The sequence below is a fragment of the Notamacropus eugenii genome, chromosome 5 (assembly GCF_028372415.1).
Source record: "Notamacropus eugenii isolate mMacEug1 chromosome 5, mMacEug1.pri_v2, whole genome shotgun sequence".
Classification (NCBI taxonomy): Eukaryota; Metazoa; Chordata; class Mammalia; order Diprotodontia; family Macropodidae; genus Notamacropus; species Notamacropus eugenii.
The window spans coordinates 340,737,142-340,764,354 of NC_092876.1; the positions used below are offsets into that span (position 1 = coordinate 340,737,142).

The window sequence follows — 27,213 nt, forward strand, 5'->3', positions numbered from 1 at the left end:
TGCATGTAAAAGCAATTTCTAAACATTTGTTTTTAAAACTTTGAGTTCCAAATTCTCTCCCTTCTTCTGTTCCCACCCACCCCCATTAAGGAGGCAAGCAATTCAATATAGGTTATACATGTGTAGTTATGCAAAGCTCCTCCATAATAGTCATGTTGTAAAAGACTGACTGTATTTCCCTCCATCCTATTTGCCCCCTAATTATTCTATTTTCTCCTTTAACCCTGTCCGTTTTCTAAAGTGTTTGCTTCTGACTACCCCCTTTCCCAATCTGCCCTCCCTTCTATCATCCCCCCTCTTATCCCCTTCCTCCTTACTTTCCTGTAGGGTAAGATACCCAATTAAGTATGTATGTTACTCCCTCCATATGCCAAATCTGATGAGAGTAAGGTTAACTCATTCCTTCTCACCTCCAACCTTTTTCTTGCCTCCTTTATGTGAGATAATTTACCTGGTTCTATCTCTCCCTTTCTCCTCCCAATATATTCCTCTCTCACACTTTAATTTTATTTTTTAGATATCATCTCTTTACATTCAACTCACCTTGTGCCACCCATCCATCCATCCATCCATCTATCTATCTGTCTATCTATATCTATTTATCTATTTCCTCCAACTACCCTAATACTGAGAAAGGTCTCATGAGTTACCAATATCATCTTTCCATGTAGGAATGGAAAAAGTTCAACTTTAATAAGTCTCCTATGATTTCTCTGTCCTGTTTACCTTTTCATGTTTCTCTTGATTCTTGTATTTGAAAGTCAAATTTTCTATTCAGCTCTGGTCTTTTCATCAAGAATGCTTGAAAGTTTAATTCTTCTATACAACATGATTATGATGAAAATGTATTTAATAGGAAAGTATGTGTAGAACCTATATAAAATTGTATGTCCTCTTGGGGAGGTAGGGGGGAGGTAGAGGGGAGGAAGGGGAGGGAGGGGAAAAAATCTAAGCTATATAGTAGTGATTGTAGAACACTGAAGATAAATAAAAGAAAGAAAGAATGCTTGAAAGTCCTCTATTTCATTGAATATCCACTTTTTTCCCTTGAAGGATTATACTCAATTTTTCTGCAGAGGTAATTCTTAGTTTTAATCCTAACTCTTCTGACCTCTGGAATATTATATTCCAAGTCCTTCAGTTCCTTAATGTAGAAGCGGCTAGATCTTGTGTTATTCTCATTGTATTTCCACAGTACTCAAATTATTTCTTTTGAGCTGCTTGCAATATTTTCTCCTTGACCTGGGAAATCTGGCATTTGGCTACAATATTCCTGGGAGTTTTCCTTTTAGGATCTCTTTTCAGAGGTAATTGGTGGGTTCTTTTAATTTCTATTTTACCTTTTGATTCTAGAATATTAGGGCAGTTTTTCTTGATAATTTCTTGAAAGATGATGTTGAGGTTCTTGTTTTGATCATGGCTTTCAGGTAGTCCAATAATTTTTAAATTATCTCTCCTGGATCTACTTTCCAGGTCAGTGGTTTTTCCGAGATATTTCACATTGTCTTCTATTTTTTCATTCTTCTGGTTCTGTTTTATAATTTCTTAATTTCTTATAAAGTCATTAGCTTTCATTTACTCCTTTCTAATCTTTAAGGAATTATTTTCTTCTGTGAGCTCTTGGATCTCCTTTTCCTTTTGGCCAATTCTGCTTTTTAAGGCAGTTTTCCACTCATTGACTTTTTGGACTTCTTTTGCCATTTGGGTTAAGCTATTTTTAACACATTATTTTCTTCAGTATTTTGGTGGGGGGGGTCTCCTTTAGTAAGCAATTGACTTGAGTTTCATGGCTTTCTTGCATCACTCCCATTTCTGTATACAATTTTTCCTCTACTTCTCTTACTTGATTTTCAAAATCTTTTTTGAGCTCCCTCATGTTCTCCAACCAATTCATATTCCTCTTGGAGGCTTTTGATGTAGAGTTTTGACTCTGCTGTCCTCTTCTGGTTGTATGCCCTGATCTGCCTTGTCACTAAAGTAAGATTCTATAGTTTGAGTTCTTTTACCATGTTTACTCATCTTCCCAATCAAACACTTGACTTTCTAACTCTTTGTCAAGGTAGAACTGCTTCCATTGGGGGTGGAGGTAGGGATTGGGGTAGGTGTATTGTTCCAGGCTTCAGTGATTTTGTGTCAGCTCACTTGATCCACCACTGTCTGTGGGCCCAGAACTCTGGAAGTCCCCTCTGGCACTGCTGCTTCACAGCCACACATTGCCCCCACACACACCCCACACCCCTCTGCACATGCCCTGGAGCTGGGGCCAGACCTGACCAGATCTCGTGCTCCTCTTTCACCCAGGTCCCACAGAGTTTTCCCACTGACCTTTATGGCATTTGTGGGTTGAGAAATCTGGAAACTGTAGTGATTCAGTCCCCTGAGGCCTACTCCAGCGGGTCTGTGACCATGTGGCCCACAGACTGCCCTCCACTCCCTGCCCAGTGTAAAAGACTCTTCCTATTGACTTTCCAGGTTGTCTTGGGCTGGGGATTTGTTTCATTCTGTCACTTTTTGGGTTCAGTAGCTGTAGAATTTGTTTAGAGTCATTTTTCTACAGGTATTTGGAGGGCTTTGGGGGAGAGCTCAGGGAAGTCTCTGCTTTTATTCCACCATCTGGCTCCACCCCCACACCCCTCTGAGGTGGGATTTGTAAGGATGAATGTGAGACTAATTAGTCAATTGCATTAGTTCAGGTAAGAGGTGATAAAGTCCTGACCTCAAAATGAGCCTGTAAATGGAGAAAAGGTGGCAGATGTTGCAGAGGTGGGACCAATAAATCTTAGTAATCAATAGGCCATGAGGAGAAGGCAGAATCAAGGCTAATTCCAAGTCTTTGAATCTGTGAACCTCCTTGACCATTCTACTGAATATGAAAATATTGCTCCACTCCCTTTCCTGAAATTCTCTCATTTCTTGGTTTGGGTCACTTTAATCACCAATTCTTATTCAATCTTTCTTTCTTTTTTTTTGGTAATGTTTCTTGCATCTGTCCCTGTCTGATCCTTCTGCTGCTGGCATAATTCTTATCACCTTATGCCTGAACTATCTCAATAACTTCCTAATTAGTCTTCTTGCTTTCAGTCTCTGCCTACTGCGATTCATTCATCAAAGTTTTGACAAATTCATCTCCCTAAAATACCGTTTTCATTGACCTGCTCAGAAATCTTAAGTTGTTCACTATTGCCTCTAAGATGAAGTTTATATTTCTTAGCCTATTATTCAAAACTTGTCACGATCTGCTTTTCCAAACGTGTATCTCAACAGTCCCTTAAGTCCTTCACCTCAAATCATACTTTTCTATACAATGATTTACCTCTATATTTTTTTCCTTGGACTAGAATACCTTATTCACCTCTGTCTGTCTGTCCATCTTCCTCTCCCTCCCACCTCCAAATCTCAGCTTACATTATACCTTTCACGTGAAGCATGGAAATAATCAGGTTGATAACCTGAGTTTGATTACTCACTTGAGTTCTGAATCTTCATTCATTTTTGTTCTCAAAATGAGTAGAAGGATGCAGGCATTCCTTAGACAGGAAACTGAAACTCAGTGGGCGGTCCAAAAAGGAAGATGGGCCTCAAAATAGGAAAACTCAGGGATTGAAATAAATTGAAATACGGTCTTAGAGCCATAAGTAAAAAACCTATTCTTAACAGCTCATGAATATGGTTTGAGCAAATCAAGTGAGCCAGAAGTATAAGTAGGATGTTAGAGGCCTGGAATTGTAGATTTCCAGGAGAGCAATAAAGGAGACATTTACAAAGACAGTATGGGAGACAAGCGCAGACCAGACCAGCTCAATGAGCACAGACCAGCATGGAGCAGCAGAGACAGGACCCAGAACAGGATTCAGGGTGCCACCAGCAGCAGTTCCCAGATTCCTCAACCCACAAATGCCACAGACAATCTCAAAGGTCAGTGGGAGGGCTCCTTCACCCAGGAGAGGGGAGCGCAGTCTGGACCTCCACTAGCAGGCACTGCAGTCGCAGCTGCCATTTTCAGAACCCTCCACCTAGATCCCCTGGGACAACTGAAGGGTTGATCAAATCTCATCCTTGAGTGGGAGACCTCAGCCTAAAGCCCCTGGGGGAATTGAGCCACTGATCTGATTCTCAGTCCTGAGCTCCACACAGAGGTGAGGAGGAGCACTGGCCATGGAACTTGTGGAGGCTCTGGAGAGAGAATTCAATTGCAGATTCTGGGCAGAAAAGTTTTTGGTTGCTTCCAGACAAGTGCGCAGGTCAGGAGAGGAGTACACACCTCTCCCTTGATTGTGCCACCTTGGAGGAACTGAGAATTTACAGGTCCCCAAAATATACCCTCCTCTCAACAAAGGTCTCAAAAGTCAAGTAACTGGCTGGGAAAATGCCCAAAAAAGGGAGAAAAAATAAGACTATAGAAGGTTACTTTTTTGGTGAATAAGTATTTTCTTCCATCCTTTCTGATGAGGAAGAACAAAGCATAACATCAGAGGAAGTCAGGGCTTCTGCATCCAAAACCTCCAAAATAAATATGCAATGGTCTCAGGCCATGGAAGAGCTCAAAAAGGATTTTGAAAATCAAGTAAGAGAGGTGGAGGAAAAATTGAGAAGAGAAATGAGAGCAATGCAAGAAAACCATGAAAACTGAGTCAACAGCTTGCTAAAGGAGACCCCAAAAAATTCTGAAGAAAATAACACCCTGAAAAATAGGCTAACTCAATTGGCAAAAGAGGTCCAAAAAGCCAATGAGGGGAAGAATTCTTTCAAAAGCAGAATTAGCCAAATGGAAAAGGAGGTTCTAAAGCTCACTGAAGAAAATAGTTCTTTGAAAATTAGAATGGAACAGATGGAATCTAATGACTTTAGGAGAAAGCAAAAAATTACAAAACAAAAGCAAAAGAATGAAAAAATAGAAGATAATGTGAAATATCTCATTAGAAAAACAACTGACCTGGAAAATAAATGCAGGAGAGACAATTTAAAAATTATAGGACTGCCTGAAAGCCATGATCAAAAAAAGAGCCTAGACATCATCTTTCATGAAGTTATAAAAGAAAACTGCCCTGATATTCTAGAACCAGAAGGCAAAATAAATATTGAAAGAATCCACAGATCACCTCCTGAAAGATATCTGAAAAGAGAAACTCCTAGGAATATTGTACCCAAATTCCAGGATTCCCAGGTCAAGGAGAAAATATTGCAAGCAGTCAGAAAGAAACAATTCAAGTATTGTAGAAATACAGTCAGGATAACAAAAGATCTAGCAGCTTCTACGTTAAGGGATCAAAGGGCTTGGAATATGATATTCCAGAAGTCAAAGGAACTGGGATTAAAATCAAGAATCACCTACCCAGCAAAACTGAGTATAATACTTCAGGGGAAAAAATGGTCATTCAATGAGATAGAGGACTTTCAAGCATTCTTGATGGAAAGACCAGAACTGAATAGAAAATTTGACTTTCAAAGACAAGAATCAAGAGAAGCATGAAAAGATAAACAGGAAAGAGAAAACATGAAGGACTTTCTAAAGTTGAACTGTTTACATTCCTACATGGAAATATAATATTTGTAACTCTTGAGACTTTTCTCAGTATTTGGGTAGTTGGAGAGGTTATACACACACACACACACACACACACACACACACACACACACACACACACACACACATACACACCCATATAGACAGAGAGCACAGGGTAAGTTGAATAAGAAGGGATGGGTAGGGAGGGAAGAAGGGAGAGAAGTTGGAACTCAGAGTTCTAGGAATGAATGTTGAGAATTGTTTTTGCATACAACTGGGAAATAAAAAATACAGGTAGTGGGGTATAGAAAGCTATCTTGACCTACAAGAAAAGATGGGGATAAGGGAAGGGAGGGGTGTGATAGAAGGGAGGGCTCACTGAGGGAAGGGATAATCAGAATGCAAGGTGTTATGGGGTGGGGCAAGGGGAGAGATGGGGAGAAAATTAGAAAATTAGAAGCTCAAAATTTTGTGGAAATGAATATTAAAACTAAAAATAAATAAACATTAAAAAAAAAACAAAGAGTGTGGGATGGCTTAAAAAGTCAGAAAATTTAAGGGAGCAAATAGAGAAGTACTTTCCTCATTCAGATGGACTAGAGATAACAGATTCACAGATTTTGACAGTAGGAAGAGATCTTCACAACCACACAATCCAACCCATACACAAGAGGAATCTGCTATCTAACCTACCTGCAGATAAGTGGTGATGTGTTTGCAGACGTCAAGGAGGAGGAAGCTGCCACCTCTAGAGACAGCCAATTACACTTCTGGACAGTTCTCATTGTCAGGAACCAGAGAAGAACCAGAAATTCGATGCAGCTCAGTTCCAGTGAGAAAGTCCTTGGTCACCAATAATACCTGAAGAGAAAATCGAACAAGATTCTGGGTGGAAATTGAGGATTCTATTACACTGGGAGCAGTTTGTGTGAGGGATTGAGGATTCCATCAGACCAGGAAGGGGTAACTCGAATTTTCCCCTAGCTAGAAGTTTTGGTTTATTTGCTTAGATAGAGTTCAGGTAGGAGAAGGATAGTTGAGATAGAGTGCCTCATAAGCCCTGGCAGCCAAGCAGATCTTGAGTCTTTAGCTGTTCAAGTTTGAACCAGAAACCTGCAGATTCATTTCCTTCTATGGCTTTGTGTTGGTAGGTCTTTTTCCTCATTTAATTTCCTATTAAAATTTCCTTTTAAGAAATCACAAACATAACTTTGTTTGAACTACGGGGAAAAAGAATTTTCCACATCTTGGTCAGGATTGAGTGGGGATGCATATATTTCCTACAGCAACAATTCTTAACCTTTTTTATGTCATGGACCTCTTGGAAAACTGGTGAAGCCTAATGACTCCCTTCTCAAACTAAGGTTTTTAAAGGCATAACATAAATTACAAAGGAAACCAAAGGTTAGTGAAAATAAAGCTGTCATTTTTTTTCCTATCCAAGTCCTTCCCAGAGACCTGAAATCTATCATGTTAAGAATCTCTGCCCTGGACACAGTTGCGGTGGTAGCAAGAGACTACATTATACATTTGTTGTTGTTCAATCATGTCTGACCCTTTATAACCCCATATGGGATTTTCTAGGCAAAGATACTGAAGTGGCTTGCCATTTTCTTCTCCAGCCCATTTTGCAACTAAGGAAACTGAGGCAAACGGGGCTAAAGTGACTTGCCCAGGATCACATAGCCAGTATGTGTCTGAGGCCAGATTTGAGCTCAGAAGATGAGACTTGCTGTCTCCAGGCTGGACATTCTGCCCACTGCACTAGCCTACCCTTCATAGCAGCAATTTAATGAATATTTGTTGAATAAAGAGTGTAAAGAGAGAGAGAAAGCTGAAAGGGCCCATGGAGCAGTTTATACCAAGTCCATCATTTGACAGGTGAGGAAGCAACGATCAAGTGACTTGTTTAAGGTCACACAGATAGTTCAGTGTCCAAAGCTGACTTTGAGCCCAGGTCTCCTGACTCAAGAGCAACACTGCTTCCCTAAACAGTAGGAACCTGATGAATGTCTATTGATAGAACTGACACCAACATCCAATCGAATTCATTAAGGATCACTATACATTGGGCACAGTTACACATCTAAAATCCTGTAATTGTATAATCCCTTTCCCTCCCTCGACAACATACCCTACATGTCCTTTTTGCTGCCTCACTAATGAATTCAACCTTTAATTTGTAGCCAAGGTAAATATTTAATCTGTTTTATGTATGTGTTTGGTAGTTATTATTTAATTATCCCTATGCCTTTATGGACTGTTAACATTAAACCAGCCCTGGAACTTAGGAAGGACAAGTAAGACCTGGACCCAGATGAAGTCAGGGAAGAAAATCAAGAAGAAACAGGATATATTTGGCATCCCTGATCCATGATTGGGGATCCCACAGAATTCAGATTTGGGGCACCCTGTGAGTGTTGTGGGTGAAAATTTGGGCACAGTCTGTATTTGAGGTTATACAACCCTTATTTTTTTCATTCTACACCAACCAGATATCAGATCGACACTAACATGTTTATTTCCATTTCCAATATTGCAGCTTGTCTCCAATGTCCTCATCTTTTCCTGTACCAACATTGTGGGAGTATGTACCCATTACCCAGCAGAGGTCTCTCAAAGACAGGCCTTCCAGGAGACGAGGGAATGTATCCAGGCTCGGCTTCACTCACAGAGGGAAAACCAGCAGCAGGTGAGGTGCTCTGAAGATGAATCCCTTCCCCTACCCCTTTCTTTTTAAGAAAAAAATCTGTTTTATTCTTTTTCCCAAAGAACAAGCATATGCTTTATTTCTCTTCCTCCCACCTTACCTCCCCCCTTAATAGAAAAAGAAAAAGAAAACTCTCAAAACAAATACGCATAGCCAACAAAACAAATCCCCACATTATCTGTATCTAAACCTGTCTGTGTCATTCTGCACACTGGGTCCACCGCCTTCTCTGCAGGAGGGTAGGTAGCATTCTTCATCCTCAGACCTCAGGAATCATTGCGTGAACTGATGGAGACCAAAGGGAAACAGAACCAGAAGAATTTAGATAATAACAATAATGTTGTAAAGACAAACAGCTTTGTAAAGCTTAGGAACTCTGATCAATACAATGACCAACCACAATTCTAGGGAGCTGCTGATGATCCAAGCTGCCCCCGCCCCTTTCCCTTCTTTGGCTTCCATTTTGCTTGGGCTGGATGGGAGAGTGAATTATCCTAGGCCTTTGCTCGCAGGGTGGGGATGAGAAGCCCTGCTAGCTGGGTACATGGGAGCCTCCCTGTCCACCTCTCCTGTGTTTCTTTTCACCTTGAACACAAAGCCTTTTGCTTCACTTTCCCTGGTCATGGGTTTGGGGCCCAGCTGACATGGGAATGTTTTCTATGGAAAGGGACTGGCATTCCTGACTCTGTAGGAATCCTTTTCTTTGGGTACCCTGGAGAGAGAACTCAACCCACTGACCTTCCTTCCCTGACTTCTCCCTCCCCCTTTTTGTAAATAAATCAAATAGGCCTTTGGATGCAGAAATGTGAGTCCCAAAAAACGCCTTTGCTTCATATATCACTGCCCACCCCTTCCCTGGGAAGCTGGTATACAAATGGGTGGGAGTGGTAGGAGGGGGCCTGGGTGGTTAGTCTTAGATTCCTATGTTCTTCATTATCAGGGACAGAAGACCTATAGGAAAGGGTGGGGTTGGAGTAAGGGGCAGGGACAGTCAGTCCTTCCCAGGGATTAATCTTGTATACAAAACCTTGAACAAAATGCTGGGGAATTTGGAGCAAAGAGGGAGGGCTATCAGAGAGAGAAGTCTTTACCTGCAGGGAGGTCTAAGTTTAATGGAAGAGCTAGGGAAGACCTGCAGGATGTCACACAGAAAGTGGATGCGGCCTGGAGCTTCCCCAGAGGCTGGTGGCCTTGCCTCTACTCTTGGTGCATCGCGTCAGAGCCTTGCTTAGCTCCCCTGAGCTGGGTGAGTCACCATCCCTCCTTCTCTTACTCTTATTAGGAATTGTACATTTGTAGTTTTAATAGAAAAGGTAGCTAGGTGGTACAATGGATAGCACATGGAGCCTGGAGACAGAAAGACTCATCATCCTGACTTCAAATCCATCCTCAGGCACTTCTGTGTGACCCTGCGCAAGTCACTTAATCCTGTTTGCCTCAGTTTCCTCATCTGTAAAATGAGCTGGAGAAGGAAACAACAAACCAATCCAGTATCTTTATCAAGAAAACGCCAGGGGAATGCCATCTATGTACAGAGAAAGAGCCGTGGAGTCTGAATACAGAACAAAGCAGACTATTTTCTCTTTTTTTGTTTTGTTTTCTTTCTCATGGTCCCTTCTATTCTTTCTAATTCTTCTATACAACATGACTAATGTGGAAAGAAAAAATAAAACCCCAAATGGGGTCCTGAAGAGTCAGACAGGATTGAACAACAAGGGTAACAATTTTAATAGGGATAAGGAGAGGGGATAGAAACAGGACCTGTGATTTCATTAATAAACTCCCAGACGAGGAAGGAAGCTATCCAAGCAGTCAGCACCTTCTCTGCTTCTTTTTTTTTAATTTAATTTAATTATTATTATTTTTTAATGTTTTACAATCACTGCCATACAATTGAGATTTTATCCCCCCCCACCTGCCCCCCACTACCCCCCTCCCTCCCCACGACTGCATACAATTCTGTATAGGTTCTACCTATACTTTCCTATTGGGTACATTTTCACTATAGTCATGCTATGTAGTCGAACTAAAATAAATGGAAGAAATCATATAACAAATCAAAGCATGATACACAAACACATACACACACACACAAACATGATCTGCTACATTCTGTGAATGACTTCCATATTTCTTTCTCTGAGTGTGGAAGGCATTTTGCCTTAGAAAACCACCATTGGGATTTTTTTTTTAAAATAAGTTCTTGCATTATTATGAAATTCCAAGTCTACCAGAAAAAACTCTCACACACTGTGGTTGTTGCTGTGCACAAAGTTCTCCTAGTTCTGCTCCTTTCCCTCAGCATCAGGTCATATAAGTCCTTCCAGGCCCCTCTGAGGTCTTCTTGTTCATCATTTCTTATGGCACAATAGTACTCCATTACATTCATATACCATAATTTATTCAGCCATTCCCCAATTGATGGGCATCCCCTTGGTTTCCAGTTTTTGGCCACCACAAAAAGAGCTGCTATAAATATTTTTGTACATGTGGGACCCTTTCCCATTTTTATGATCTCTTGGGGATACAGTCCCAGTAGCGATATTGCTGAGTCAAAGGGTATGAACATTTTTGTAGCCCTTTGGGCATAGTTCCAAATTGCTCTCCAGAATGGTTGGATCAGCTCACAGCTCCACCAACAATGAATCAGTGTTCCAACTCTCCCACATTCTCTCCAGCATTTATCATTTTCTTGTTCTGTCATGTTTGCCAATCTGACAGGTGTGATGTGGCACCTCAGACTTGTTTTGATCTGCATCTCTCTAATCAATAGTGATTTAGAGCATTTTTTCATATGATTATAGATATCTTTAATTTCTTCCTCTGAAAATTGCCTGTTCATATCCTTTAACCATTTATCAATTGGGGACTCTGCTTCTGATAATGTATTTTTTAATAATATAGTATAATAAATTATATTATATAATGTATAATATAATAATAATAATAATGTAACTTGATAATGTTTGGAGCATTGAGGGGCACAGGACCACACAGCCAGTATGTGTCAGAGGTAGAATCTGAACTCACGTCTTCTTGGACCCAAAGCCTGCTATCTATCCACTATGTATAAAATAGGCACCTCTAGTCACAAAGTGCACATCCTTGTCAGGATCCGCTCGTTTGGTCTCTTCCCTCATGCCTCTTCTCTTCTTTCTCAGTTCAAAGCAGCACACCTTTGTTCAGCATCTACTTTGTTAAACATACACAGTGTGTATGACACTGTGCTAGATCGGGGACTATAAACAGGAAAAACAATATTGTCCCCTTCACGTAAAGAGATTTCGGGTGAATAGAGCTGGTACCTGGTACCCAGCAAGGTGCACAAGGAAGTATGACCCAGAATGGAAAAAAGGCAAAGGAGAGTCAGACCAAGTGCTGTGAGAAAATGGAGATCCCTTTCCCAGCCCCTGAAAGGGAGTTTATACTCAACTCCACAAAACAGATCAGCCTTTCTGGGTATTAGGTATTTCAGTCCAGTGTTTGAGCCTGAGCAGACTTTAGCCTCTATTAGCATTTCCCTAATTCCATTACAGTTTCATTCTTTTGGCCTATGGTTGTGAGGACTGCGCCTCAGTCCTCCTGCCCCAGTCCACAGTGGTTTCTTGGGTAGGGTCATAGAACCTCAAGATATAAAGGTGAAAAGGTTCTACTTTTTGGACAAAGACATTAATTTCCCTCCACTTTTGCCATGGACCCCTAGACCCTCTTTGTTTTATTTTATTTTATTTTTTTGTGAGGCAGTTGAGGTTAATCATATAATTAGTATATGTCAAGTACCTGAGGCCAAATTTGAACTCAGTTCCCACCCCGCCCAACCCATGGGCCAGTGTTCCATCCACTGTACTACCTACCTACCCCTGCCCTCTTGAGTCATATGTTCAGTGCCCATTTGGAGACTATAGTAAGTGTAAGGCAATGGATGATCATCTGGAGCTTTTCTCTAGGCCTAGTCTAGGGAAAAGAACTGACAGCAGAGGTGGGAGTCCTCAGGGTACACTGGGGTAGAAAGGACTGAGAACTGCTCTGCCCCATGGCCCCAGAAGCTGTCCCATACTGATTTCTGCAAACCTTTCTCACTTCCCCCAAATGCTAATGCTCTCCTTCCCTAACCTACCTTATTTATGTTTGTATAAATGTATATAGATCCTTGTTCTCTGCCTGCATAGAATACCAGGTCCTGGAGGGCTGGGATTATTTCATTTTTGTCTTTGTAGTGTTTAGCAAGGGGGCAACTGGGTGGGGAGGTGGAGGGAATACTAGGCCTGGGGCCAGGAAGACTCATCTTCAAGTTCAATTTGGCTTCAGACACTTACTAGCTGTGTGACCCTGAGCAAATCACTTAACCCTGTTTACCTCAGTTACCTAATCAGTAAAATAAGTTGGAGAAGGAAACCACTCCAGTATCTTTGCCAAGAAAACCCCGAATGGGGTCACAAAGAGTTGGACATGACTGAAAAACCTCAACAAAAAGTGTTTACATAATGCCTGGCACGCAGTAAAATGCTTGATAAATTCTTGTTGATTGATTGTACTTCTATGATCTTAGTAATACAATATTAGAGGGAGAAAGGACCGTAGAGATCACCTAGTTCAATCTTCTCATTTGCAGATAAGGAAACTGAAGTTGGGGAAGGGGAAGGGATTGATCCTTGCTCATACAAACTGATTAGAACTAGACTAGAACCCAGGTCTCCTGATTTCCAATTCCAGTCCTCTTATTGCCTTAAAATTACTGCCTAGCTGTTTCATAGATCAACCAAGTATTTAAAGTGTGGTTACTGTGTGCTTAGAGTTTCATTAGGCCCCAGTGGGTGACAGGGCCCCATCACTCAACAAGCTTAGAAAATGGTTGGTAGGCACACAGGGAACACTTAACAAGCAAGGTAATTAGCTTAGCTCAGAAGAGGCAGGTCATGCAGTGAAAAGAGCCTTGAATTTGGAATCTAAATACCTGGATTGAAGCTCAAGCCTTTGGCCACTTACTGCCTGTGTGAGTTTGGGTGGGCAATTTATCTCATCTGTAAAATGGAAAGAAGAGTAGTAGTACTTATCTCTGAGCTGTAGAGATCCCACCCCTGTTCTTTCTCCTCCTTACTCCATTTGCCTCCTAGATTCAAGTTGTTTGGAAACCACCCTCCCCAACCCTTCAGGTCACAGTGACACTGTAACCTTGGTAGAGAGCTCTCCATGTGGGTGGTGTGGAGAGGGCTGAGCAGAAAGGAAAGGGACAAGGCCCCATGAAGGAGTTTTCTAATAATGAATCGAGAATTAGGAAAATGGCTTCAACATTTCATTGCATGTATAATCCTGCATTTGTTACAACTCTATGTGTTTTCTTTGTAAGCTGTTGCTATCGGTGAAGACCTAGCAGACAGGGGAGATTTCATGCAGGAGGATGGAAAGGTTTGGAATGGGTGGCCACAAGGACAGACAGGAATTTCCACTTGATAGTCTTGTGGTCTAAATCCAAGGGTACCGGGCCAGGATCTGCCTTGAAAGAATTCAACCACTCAGGCCTTCTTTCAGTGCAAGTAGTGAGTTTATTGTAACACCAATAGAAGTGGGTCAGACTCCTAGTGAGTCTGTGCTATTTGTGACGCCAAGACTAGCGGGCCAGATTTTAAAAATCTGAGCGTTTGATGAGGATGGAACTGATATTTTTATGCAGAAAGACTGTGGGAAGATCTGGATGGGATAGAGGAGTGGCAAGTTAGCTAATTAAGTAATCAAGGGAGTTGGGCTGGGCCAAATGCCTCAGGCGAACACTAGGGACTGGGCATTTTAGGTAGCCATCTTTAGCGCCTCATCAATAGGGTAGGTAAGAGGGAGTCATCCAGAGTTTTTGAGCTGAGGAATGGCATGATAAAAAAGACCCATTAGGAAGATTAGCTGAGCAGTGATGTTCAGGGTAGATGGGAGAGAAATGTTAGAACAGGGCTTCAGGTGTAAGGTGAGGAGCAAGTGACAGAAGCAGTGACTTGAAGAGGATAGTATAGACAGGTGGCATATACTTCAAATGATGAGAAGCAGGAAAAGGTGGCAGATGGCATGAGATGCCACTAGGATTTGAGGAGAAGACTGAGCCTTCCCTCATCTCCCATTCACTCAGTAGAGTGGGAAAAGGTATGGTTTTTTTTTTTTTTTTTTTAATTTTTTATTTTTTTTATTAAACTTTTAACATTTATTTTCACACATTTTTGGGTTACAAATTTTCTCCCCTTTTTTCCCCTCCCCCCCCCCCCAGATCCAAGCTTTCTAATTGCCCCTGTGACCTATCTTCTCTCTCCTCTATCCTCCCTCCCTGCCCTTGTCTCCGTCTTCTCTTTTGTCCTGTAGGGCCAGATAGCTTTCTTGACCCCTTAACCTGTATTTCTTGTTACCCGGTGGTAATAACATTACATTTGGTCCTAACACTTTGAGTTCCAACTTCTTTGGCTCCCTCCCTCTCTACCCCTTCCCCTTGGAAGACAGGCAGTTCAATATAGGCCATATCTGTTTAGTTTTGCAAATGATTTCCATACTAGTTGTGTTGTATAGGACTAACTATATTTCCCTCCATCCTGTCCTGTCCCCCATTACTTCTATTTTCTTATGGTCCTTTCCCTCCCCATGAGTGTCGACCTCGTATTGCATTCTCCTCCCCATGCCCTCCCCTCTATCCTCCCCCCCATCCTACTTGTGCCCCTGTCCCCCACTCTCCTGTATTATGAGATAGGTTTTCCTATCAAAATGAGTGTGCATTATATTCTTTCCTTTAGTGGATTGTGATGAGAGTAGACCTCATGTTTTTCTCTTGCCTCCCCTCTTTATCCCACCACTAATAAGTCTTTTGCTTGCCTCTTTTATAAGAGATAATTTGCCCCATATAACTTCTCCCTTTCTCCTCCCAATATTTCTCTCTCACTGCTTGATTTAATTTTTTTTTTTTTTAGTATGTGATCCCATCCTCTTCAATTCACTCTGTGCACTCTGTCTCTATGTATGTGTGCGTGTGTGCATGTGTGTGTGTGTGTGTGTGTGTGTACTCCCACCCAGTGCCCAGATACTGAAATGTTTCAACAGTTATAAATATTGTCTTTCCATATAGGAATGTAAACAGTTGAACTTTAGTAAGTCCCTTATGATTTCTCTTTGCTGTTCGCCTTTTCATGGTTCTCTTCATTCTTGTGTTAGAAAGTCAAATTTTCTTTCCAGTTCTGGTCTTTTCATCAGGAAAATTTGAAAGTCTTCTATTTCATTGAAAGACCATTTTTTTTCCTGAAGTATTATACTCAGTTTTGCTGGGTAGGTGATTCTTGGCTTCAGTCCTATTTCCTTTGACTTCTGGAATATCCTATTCCATTCCCTTCTGTCCCTCAATGTAGAAGGTGCCAGATCTTGTACTATCCTGATTGTATTTCCACAATACTTGAATTGTTTCTTTCTAGCTGCTTGCAATATTTTCTCTTTCACCTGGGAATTCTGGAATTTGGCCACAATGCTCCTAGGAGTTTCTCTTTTTGGATCTCTTTCATGCGGTGTTCTGCGGATTCCTTGAATATTTATTTTGCCTTCTGGTTCTAGAATCTCAGGGCAGTTTTCCTTGATAATTTCATGGAAGATGATGTCTAGGCTCTTCTTTTGATCATGGTTTTCAGGTAGTCCCAGAATTTTTACATTGTCTCTCCTGATTCTATTTTCTAGGTCAGTTGTTTTTCCAATAAGATATTTCACCTTATCTTCCATTTTTCGAATCTGCGCGGTATGTTCTGAGATATCTGTCTTTCTCGAAAAGTCCAAAGCTTCCATCTGTACCATTCCAGATTTGAGAGATCTATTTTCTTCAGTAAGCTTTTGAATCTCCTTTTCCATTTGGTTAATTCTGCTTTTGAAAGCATTCTTCTCCTCATTGGCCCCTTGCACCTCCCTTGCCAGCTGAGTTAGGCTAGTTCTCAGGGTGCCAATTTCTTCAAGATTTTTTTGGTTCTCCTTTAGCAGGGAGCTGATCTGTTTTTCATGCTTCTCCCTCATCCCTCTCATTTCCCTTTCCAGTCTTTCCTCCACCTCTCTAACTTGATTTTCAAAATTCCTCTTGAGCTCTTCCATCGCCTGAGCCCATTGGGTGGGCTGGGACACAGAATCCTCGATTTCTGTGTCTTTGCCTGATGGCAAGCATTGTTCCTCCCCATCAGAAAGGAGGGGAGGAAGTGTTTTTTTCTCTGCGATAAAGTACCCTTCAATAGTTTTATTTCTTTTCCCTTTTCTTGGCATATTCTCCACCTAGTGGCCTGAACTCTGAATGTTCTCCTCACACCCACCTCGCCTCCTACTCCTCCCAGCCAGCGTTTGGGAGGACTGAGATTCAAATGCTGCTTCCCGCCTTAGGGCTTTTGGCGGGGGCAGGGCTGTTATTCAGTGTTAAATTAAGTTCAGGTGGTCAGGGGCAGGGCCGCCTCTCTGGCTCAATTCCCTCAGGCGGTTTATGCACAGACCTTCCACAATGGATCCAGGCTCCCGTCCGCTTGGGGATCCGCCATCCGCAGCCGCCTCTCAGTCCCCACCTCCCGGGGGGCCCTGAGCCATGGGGGCACCTCACTCCCCTCTCAACCCGCCAAAGAGACTCTCTCACCTACCCCCGTCAGTCACCTGTTGGTGGGGGGGGCCCGTGCCGCTGCTGAAGATCCCGCCTCTGGAGCCCTCTTAGGACTGTGCCTCTCAGAGCCGCGGCCGCCGCCGCAGGTCCCGGCTGGGCTCCATGTCTGCAGCGCGAGGGACCTTTTGCGAGAGGTTTGCAGGTCCCTCTGTGGGTGGGGGGACCCGCGTGGCCGCTGGAGATCCCGTCTCGCAGCCCTCTCGGATCTGCTTCCCACGTTGTCGCTGCCGCGGTAGGGCTGCTCTCTGCTTCTCGCCCCGGCGCCCAGTCCACGGTGCGAAGGACCCCCCGCGAGAGGTTTGCAGGTCTCTCCGGAACAGAAATCTCCCTCGCTCCAATATTCCGTGGTCTCTGGGTGCAGAATTCGCCCTGGATTAGTCCCCTCTGCCGTTCTGTGTTTTGTGGGTTAGGAGCTATGTGTATGTGCGTCTTTCTACTTCGCCATCTTGGCTCCGCCCCAGCTTTTTCAAGGTATGGTTTTCATAGGCCAGAGGAGTGATGGATGTGATAACCAGGAAGAGATCAGGGTTGAATTTGGGAGGGGAGGCCAAGAGAAAAGGTGAGACTTCTTGAAGGAGGGTGAACCAGCAGGAAAGCACACATTGACTCTGGAGTCAGAGGGCCTGGCTTCAAATCCCACTCTATTACTTCCAGTGTGACCTTGGGCAATTCAATTCTTTGGGCTCAGTTTCCTCACCTATAAAAAGGGAAAGATTGGACGCAGATAGCTTCCAAGATCTCTTTTAGCCTTGTAACTTTTAAAAAGTCTGAGAGATATAGTTTCTGGATAATTATTTTATTAATCATGCTAGCAGATAATTAATCAAAGGGGTCAGTGGTGCTCTTCAATGCCAAAGATCCCTCATGGAACCCACTCAATACTTATATGCCCTTGGAAGAGTGGGTGTTCCTGAGGGTAGCAATCAACTCTGATTGGTTAACAATTAGTAAGAAGAATTAATATTATAATGAGAAGTGGACCTATTCTAATGGAGGGCTGTGGGAATGTGACTTTGATTATGTCATTTATTTCCAGACCACCCCCAGCCTTGGACTCTTTAGACTAAAGATCTACCCCCACCCAAGCCTGAGTAGAACACAATGGGCCAGGAATTCATCTCAGATTAAATTCTTTGTAAGGTTTTCTAGCTGGATGGAGCAACAGCTCCAAGATTTCATCTCATCATCCTGCCCTGCCTTTCAGAGAACTAAGCTTTGACCTAATCTCCAAATGAGGAAGGGGAAAAATTCTGGATTTCCTCAATTTTAATAATTGGTTATTTACTAATCATTTCTCTCAACTTTAAATCTATAATCGTATGAAAAAAGGAGAATTCCTAGTAGGAAACAAGAGAAGGAGTTTGGAAAAGGCAAACCTAAAGGGTTGGATGGGGGTGAAAGTTTGCTGGGAGGCAGTAGGACTGAGAAGTTTGTGCTTGGATTCATAGATTCGGAGAACAGGAATCAGCAGGCTTTGTAGTTAGTCACAATGTAGACAAAGTTAGAGACAAGGAGAAAGGGAACGCCATTTATCTTGGAACAGGAATAATTAACTAGGGGTAAAAACAGCCGTGTGGAGAATTGAATGGGGGGATGAGGGACTGGGTACACACACAAACACAGACATAGACTCTTACTTGGGTAAAGCCTAAGTGATCCCCCATCCCCACCACAATCTGTTGGCAATGTTGATTGGACTTTGTGATGGAATGACTTAGGGAATTGTCCAAGTAAGTCTTGCTTCTCCATCAAAATTGTACTCCTGAGAGTCAGTGTTACATAGAGTGGATAACAGAGAGCCAGTCAATGAGTCAGGAAGACCTAAGTTCAAACCCTAACTCAGACACGTTGTTTGTATGAGCCTTACTGAGTCATCTCAGGACCCCAGGACTCAGGGCTCTCTCTCAAGTCAACAAACACTTATTAAGAACTTACTAAATTGAGAAGAAGGTGCTGATTCTTATTGGTGGAAAAGGTCTCCTAGCTAGGAGTTTCCCATATCAGTGAAATTCCAGTTCTTTTTAAAAAACAAAACAAAAAAGCACTCCCCAGCAGTTCTCAGGGATGCTCTCTGGCTCCCATGCTCCCCCTGGTGGGAACAACTTACAGTGCAGGGCTAGGGAGCCTGTCCTGTTTTCATGGCTACAATGAGATTTTTGATGGAAACACGTTAAGGGAGGCCTCGCTCATGCCCAAGAGAAGTCCCACGGAGGAAAGCAGGCCTTGAGGCAGGTGGTAGGAGCAATGATGACTCTGTCTGCTTCTCTCCCCAGGAACGTCTCCTGTTGTCTGTCCTTCCCCGTCACGTTGCCATGGAGATGAAAGCGGACATCAATGCCAAGCAGGAAGATATGATGTTCCACAAGATTTACATCCAGAAACATGACAATGTGAGGTAGGGGAAGACTGGGGGAGGGGAATCAGGAAGCGGGAGGGGGGAGGAATTGAAGGTAGTGAGAGATGGTGCTCCCAAAAGGCCAGTTGGTGATGAACCAATAAAAACTAGCATTTATACAGGGCTTTAAGGTTTACAAAGCACTTTGCACATGTTATCTCATTTGGGCCTCATAACAACCCTGTAAAGGTGGTGCAGTTATTATCATCTTTGTTTCACAGATGAGGAAACTGAGGCTTAAAAAAGAATTTAAGTGTCTCGTTCAGGGTATCACAGTTAATACATTTCTGAGGTGAGATGTGAACTCAGGATTTCCTGATTCCAACTCTAGTACTCGATCCACTAGGGCCACCCAGCTGACTGCTAGAGATCAATGGAGCAACAGCCCCCAAACCCATCCACTACATAGGAGCAACAAGTTGAGACATTTTGATTAAAAGAAGAAACCCTGCACAGCTTTTAGATTCATTGTCTTAGCCTTGCCCTCTCCTTTTGGTTTGATGACCTGGGGAATCATCGGCATCTAATTAGCTTTGTATCTTGTGACACTTCTTGATGGGTGGGAAGATGCAGAGGAAAAAGGCTGAGACCTAGCCCACTTCTTGGGGCACCTTCAGCACAATGAGAGAGACTGGAGGCTCACTGTAAAGGATCCCCTACAGGCACAGACGGCAGAGATGATGAAAATGGATGTAAATTACTAGAGCGCATAGTGTACACGTGAATTACGTGGTGCTGGGTGGAATGCTGGGACTGGGAGGGCCCATCAGGGATAGTTCCTGGGGAGGCTGAGAATCCCTCAGTGAACAGGGAACATACAGATTGGCTCTCACTCTAGAGAGCTTTTTTTCTCCATGGGCAAGGAATCTAAGGATGCGGGTTCAGATTAAAACTGAGGGGGTAGATCAGCACTTTGAAAAAAAGGAAAGAAGAGCCATCCATTCATTTATTCATGTGGTCAACATTTATTAGGCCAATTAGGATTATACTTGAGCACAGACTAATTTATTGATTATTTCTGCTAAGAGAGAGGACCATCCCCTCCCACCCAATTTCTAAGTGTTCAGGCCTCAGAGTTGCTAAATCATACTGACACAGAGGTAGAAATATCAGAGTTCAAGTCATACTGATGACTGCTGCTTGATCGAGGGCAAACTACTAAACCAGTTGTCCCTTTGCATTTGTACAGTTTACTCTAAGGCAGTTCATGAAATCAAAGCTCTGGGTCTATAAGTAAAATGTCTTATTAGACCTGAGTGGCCTTAACCAGTCTTTTCCCTAAAGGAGGCCCAGTGATTGGGGGAGTATGGGCATGGGTTCAAGGCTGAGCCCCACAGGGATGAGTCTGGAGGCATCACAGTTTCATATCCTTCTTATAGATTTTCAGTTTTGGGAGGAAGGCAATTCCTGAGACCCCTTTTCACAGCTTCAGCTAAGAAAAACTTAGCTTCTCAGCTGGACCTGAACCTTTTATTAATACAGATGGAGTATCAGTTTCCTCTCTTCTCTTCCTCCTCTCACATGGCTAAAGAATTGTGCCAAAAAGTTCTTTGTCATTAGATGAGTGTTAAAATAGCTTACCTCCTGGACAGATATTATCCACCAGAAGAATAAAGGTCTCTTTTCATGGGTGAAGTTATGGGAAGGATCTGGGGAGCCACCAGGGCAATCCCCAGAATCCCCCAAAGAAGGGGAGAAAGAGTTTGTCTCCCAGCCTCTGTGTGTGTGTGTGGGTTCTCATGTGTACTGCGCATGCTTGCACTCATCAAAGGAACCTGGATTCTTCAACCTGAAGAAAAGGAGACTGGGGAGTGACTTAATAATGACATCCATCCAAGCTCTGCAGGGCTGTTATATAGAGGATGGTGACCTGCTGTTCTCGCTCCCCTACTAAGTATGCGACCAGAGGAGAAATGAGTTGATGATGTTAAGTATGAGAGAGACAGATCAAAGGAAGGGGGAAGCAGATCCGGGGGAGAGATATTGTTTAGATTGGTTCAGGGGTGAAAAAAGACAGAAATAGGAGAGGAAGAACCAGAGGCCAAGCTTTGTTGGCCTAGTCCTACGAATATGTCTAATACTCTGCAATTAAAGCTAATGCATAATGGGTAATTCCCTGGGAAAGGCTCAGAGATGCCTGGAAGAAACATGTTGTATGTTTTAATGACATGTAATCAACAGAAGTCTAACACAGGCTGGACAATTGAATGCATGCAGGGATCCGTCTCCTCCCTGTATGTATAGGAGAGCCTGTTGCAGGAGGAACTGATACACCTTTGACACCAGTGCTAGGTTTGTCTGGAAGGTGGAGTCGTTTCCAAAAGATCCCAAGTCTTCAGACACTCAACCCATTGCCATTTCCCATTTCTTAATGGTAGAGACAGTTTAATTTTTGTCTTTGAATCCTTAGCCCTTGGTACAGGTGCCTGAGTTTGAGTTTGTTGAGTGGCCAAGTTCCTTCTTTCTCTGATGTCTAGAGGTCCTGTGCTTCCCTCTCTTACTCCTTCCCCTCCCCTGTGGAAACAAAATTGGCTATGCCTAAGCAAAGGTTCCATTGTCTTCTGGAAGGTACAGATCTGCTATCAGAGTCAGGGGGGAAGTAGATCTTACCCTTCTCTTTGCTACATGTGGTTAACCTTTGGGCCCAATTCATGCCCTGGTGTCTTTCTACTCCAAGAGTAAGAAGGATACATAAGAAGGAAAATAGGAATGGAAAGAGGGAAACTTAGAGAGGCAGGCAGAGAGTGAGGGAAGGAGCACAAGAATATCAGAGAAAGAGGAGAAAGGATTGAAAGAGAGAGAGGAGGGGAGAAGACTAGACAAAAACAGAAAGAGGGTGGGAGGGAGAAAGAGTCCTGGAGTGAGAAAAAGTGAGAGTGAAGTAGGGAGAGAGGAAGAGAGAAGACAGAGAGAAAGATAGAGAGACAGAGAGAGAGGAAGCAAAGGAGGGAAGGAGAGTGAGGATGGGATGGAGAGAGAGAAACAAAAGGTGAGAATTAGGGAAATAGAGAGTATGCATGAGGGAGACTGAAGAGGGAGAGAGAGCAAGAGCTCAAATCCTGAGAGAGAATACTTCTCATTGAGCTAGAACTGTCCTAGGATGGAAGCTCCCAATGTGTAGTCTTGGATGGACATCAAGCTCCAGTATGAACAGAGTGTATTTATAGGACATTTTAGAGGCACAGATAAGATGAAGACCTCAACCAGGGTCGTGGTAATAATGATACAGAACTAGGAAGAGTCCTGCTGGGTTCATGGTTATTGAAACACAGGTTAGCTTGGGTCACTGTAATGAGATAGGCTGTATAAGACTCTGCGTCCAGAAGGCAAGGATCATCTATAGTGATGGGCAATTAGTTCAGTGCAGCTTAAGATATCAGGGTAGGACTAGGGAAGGTATGAGGTTAGATAACATGGTGTCAACAAGGCACTAGGAAGCCTGCCACAGGACCAAGGACAACTCTACTGGAGTTGATACAAGGGTATTGAATCTTTCATTCTGGGCAGCTTCAGGCTGCCTCATCAAATGCCTCTCCCAGGGGTCTTAAAGGACCCTGATCAGATAGGGCATGTACAGTGTTCCTGATGGCATGTCTTTGACAACCTAGGAAGCTTCAGTGTCCATGTCTAGAGGAAGGGCCATGCCTTCTGGGCAGGGTTGATGGCCTGCCAGGAAATCTCAGGACTCCTAATGGAGGGCATGCCAAAATTCAGAAAACAGAGTTCTAGTAGTCTCATCTTTACCACTAAGTTGCTGTGTGACCTCTCTGGCATTCAGTTTGCTCATCTATAAAGCTGGTCTGGTTGATCTGTAATTGGCTCTCAAATACTGATTCCCTATGATCCTAATACTCAAGTTCCCTGTTTCTCTTTCTTGCTCTGTCTCAGTTATCATACTGACTGATGACAACAGTAGTTCCACCTCAGTTCTTTATGCATGGTTATGCACTTTGGGGGTATAGGTGGCAACTGCTTTGATTCTAGGCAGCTCCCCTGATCATCAGTCAATAAAAACCCATGAGTTACAAACCCAGTGCAGAAAATTGAGAACTGACTGTGATGGTCAACAAAGATTTACTCAGCAGTTATTGCGGTCCCAGAACTGTGCTGAGCAGTATGGGAGATAGAAGGCTATATAGGTGACTAGATGAGAAACTCTGACTGCAGGGACAGCCTGGGTTTTGATCTCGCCTCCTCTCTCCCTGAAGTAAATAAAAGGTCCTTGAGGGGAAGGAAGGCTTTGCTTTTCGTCTTACTGTCCTAAGCAGTGCCTGGTACATACTTGGTACTTTATAAATGCTTGTTGAATTAACCTGAATTGCCTTGTATAGTAGGTGCTACAATAGACACTGAATGAACGAGAGAGACGAGGTTCCTGTCTTCAGGGAATCGCATTCTAATTGAGGTTACAAGATTAAGTCTGTCGAAATGACTAGAGTTGATACAAGACTATACAGGATCAGCTGCTGAGCTGTATGGTCCAGGCTGTAGAAATGCTATAGAAAATCAGAGAAGGGAATGAATACTGTCAAGTGACCCTGTGGTAAATGGGAACTCTCTAGGAAAGGATTTATGAGAGAGATGGGAAACTAAGCAGAAGATTTGATAGGGAAAAGGGAGAAGGAAGGGTATTTTGGTGGTGTGCACCAAAGAGTACAGTGCCATGAGCTGGGCACCCATGGCCAAAGCCAAGCACAAATACCCCTGTGCTTGCCTTCTCTTTGCTGCATGTAGTTAACATTGGGCCCAGCTGACGCTCTGGTGAGGGCATGAAGTTGATAAAACATGTTATAAAGAAAATGCCCTATATCGACTGGTATGGATTGTCATTAGGACGTTGTGCTTTCTCCCACGCTTTCTAATTTAGCTACTAGAACAAGAGGAGAAGGTGGAGGGAATGAGTATTTGTAGAGTAGCTGCTATGTGGCAGGCATCGGGCTAAGAACTTTACAAATATTATCTCACTTGATCCTCACAACATCCCTGTGAGACAGATGCTATCATTATTCACGTTTTGTAGTTGAGGAACCCTGAGGTTCAGGGTTATACAGCTAGTAACAAATGAGGACAAATCTGGACTTGGGTCATCCTGACTTGGGGCCTAGGGCTCTAGCCATTGCACCACCCAGCTGCCCTATGATAAATACAGAAAAGCCACTGTTAGAAATATTTTGGTATCCTTCTCTCTTTGACCTTGGGGAATATGCCTACTAGTTGTACCCCCCCCACACACACACGCATACAGACATACATATTCCAAAGTACTTATAACAGTCTTTTTATGTATTTATAAAGGGGAAATGAAGTGGTGTAGTAGATAGAGGTCTGGTCCCAGAATCAGCAAGACCCACTTTCAAATCTGGCCTCTGACATTTTCTAGCAGGGCATAATCCTGGACAAGTCACTTCACCTTTGTTTGCCTCAGTTCTTTCAACTATAAAACATAGATGATGACAGCACCTGCCTCACAGGGTTGTGAGGAGCAAATGAGATTATATATACATATATATGTATATATATATACATATAGTATGTATTTCACATTCTATATATATTTTCACATACATACATATATGTGGATATATAGTTTCATTATCTTTCTAGTATAAATTTAGATACTTTTCTAGAGCGTTTAGACTCCTCTTTAGGATCATAAATTTGCCCCTCAAAGGGACTTTAGAAGCCCTCCTTTACAGTTAAGGAAATTTAGCCTTAGAGAGGTTAAATGACTGCGCCAAAGTCCCACATGTAATAAGTGGTAAAAACAAAATTAGAACCCAAGTTCTGAGTCTAGAGCCATTGCACTAGTCTGCCAGAGCTCTGCCCACAGGGTCTTCCTGTAACTTTATTCCTACCACCCCTCCAGTGTGTACCATTCTTGTCTTTTGTAATTTTTCAATCATGTTAAGGTTGCCAAGATAATTCGTGAATAATTAGACTTTAAGTGCAGGCTAGCCTATTAATTTATATGTGGTTGAAAGTCTGAACCCAACCTCGAAAACTTAATGGGTAAAAGGTTGAGCAGTTCTGGCCAACAAACGAAGTATCCTGCCATTTGCTTTTAGGTATTCAAACGGTGGAGCTTACCGAACTCAGTTTAGGACTAAAAAGAAACCTCTGTAGGCTAAAAGAGAAATGTGCCTTGGATTGTGGCAGAGGAGTGGGGGGGTGGGTGCGTGGGGAAACACAAAGGCTATAGAATGTTATAGAATCAGAATTATTTAAACCTTGGAAAAGGATGTCACCAATCTTTCAGACCAACCGCACCAATTCCACAGATGAGGAGACAGGTCGAGAAAGGCCAGTAGACTTGCCCAAAGTCATACAGCTAATTAGAAATCACGCCATAAATAATCGTTATCTCCCACATTACAGTGGAAAGAATACTGACTCTAGTGAATTTAGGTTCCAATCCTACCTCTGATGTTTACTTCCTTGGTGAAGTGAGGAAGTTAATTAATCTTCTTGTGCATCATTTTCCTCACCCATGAAATGAGGAGGTTAGACTCTAAGTCTCTGAGGTCTCCTGTAGACCTATGCTTTTACTTGGTGTCCACATCAGACTAGTCAAGGGATTTGGAAAAAGAAAGAAGGAATTCTCCACCCCACCTCACCCCATCCCATCCAAATACAAATCCTCTGCTTCTTATATCTTGGTAGTACGTCTGAGTGATAGTGTAGCAAGTTAGTAGCTCTCCAGTGATATTGGGGGCCAGGGCAGGGTGAGTGGGAGAGATGGCCCTGCCTACAAGTCAAACACCACAAGAAAATTAACTGACCACGTCTCATCATTCTAATTTGGTGTCTTTTCATGAAGTTCCTGCAGGCCCTTCTAGGTGTCTGTTACAGAAGCAGGAAGTCATAAAAGATCTCTAGGGAGAGACAACCTACTACCATCCAGGCAATGAATTCCCCTTTGGGATAGATGTAAGTGTTAGGAATTATCCTCGTTTATTTGGTTGCATGAGATATGATGAGAATATGCTTGGCAGAGCCTGAGATGGTATTCCTCTGGATATATTTGGACACTGAGAAGTCCTACGGACAAGAAACTTGATTCAGTTCAATTCAATTTGACAAATGTAGCCAGATGCTTCAAGAGGCTACCTAAGCTTTGTTTTCCATTTCTTTAGGAAAGTAATGCCGACGTATTACATATGTGTAATGCTTTAAGGTTTGCAAATCACTTTCCTTATGATAATCCTGAAAGTCAGAGAGTACAAATAATATTACCCCCATTTTGCAGATGAAGAAACTGATGCTTTGAGAAGTTGAGTGACTCACTCATGGTCACACAGCTTGAAAGTAGCTGTGGCAGGATTTGAACTGAGATCTTCCAATTCCAAATCTACTCAACTATGTTGTTCTGATTTTTTCCTCTCTTCTTTACATTTCCTGGCTGATGCTGTGTGTCCCTGCCTCTGGGACGGGGTCTCTGGCTTTTCCAGTCCACTTTGTTCCTGGAATAAAGTGATCACCATTTTTGACCCCCATAATCCAACACAAGACTTTGTTCCCTCTTCTTAGGCAAGGCAAAGCAGCAGCTGTGAGCTTTGCTCTCTGGCCATGTGTTTGAAATGGAAACTGTTAAAATTCTGCTCCCTTTTGTTCAAACTATTGGATGGGGTTTCAGCTGGCCCTGACCTCAACTTACTTTGGGTTTTATGTCCTGGGGGTGGAAGGAGAACTTTGTGTGATTTCATACACAGCTGATGCTTTCATGTAGACATGAAAGAGAAAGAAGAGAAAGACGAAACGAAGAAAAGAATTTCCCTCCCATTCTACCAAGATTAGAACTTTTGGAAGACGGAAGGGACTACCAAGCTGAAAGTCAGGGGGTTGGAAAGAATGACCTTTGGAGAGCCCTGCCATCTAGGACTCATGTAGATTGGAGACAGAAATGGAGAGCAACCTATCTTTAAGTGGAGATTCTCAGGAGGGCCTTCGACTTCCTCAACCAACCCCTC

The 27,213-nt window shown here is 42.8% G+C and overlaps 1 protein-coding gene across 2 annotated transcripts in view; it reads left to right on the top strand.

Annotated features, from left to right (window-relative positions):
• Positions 1 to 27,213, top strand: part of ADCY5 (adenylate cyclase 5) — a 271,850-nt gene that overhangs the window by 173,638 nt on the left and 70,999 nt on the right. For both annotated transcript variants that reach the window (XM_072613773.1, XM_072613774.1), the window contains exons 2-3: positions 8,049 to 8,198; positions 19,125 to 19,246. In XM_072613773.1, coding sequence (XP_072469874.1) covers positions 8,049 to 8,198; positions 19,125 to 19,246 — 272 coding nt within the window. The remainder of the gene's footprint in view (positions 1 to 8,048; positions 8,199 to 19,124; positions 19,247 to 27,213) is intronic.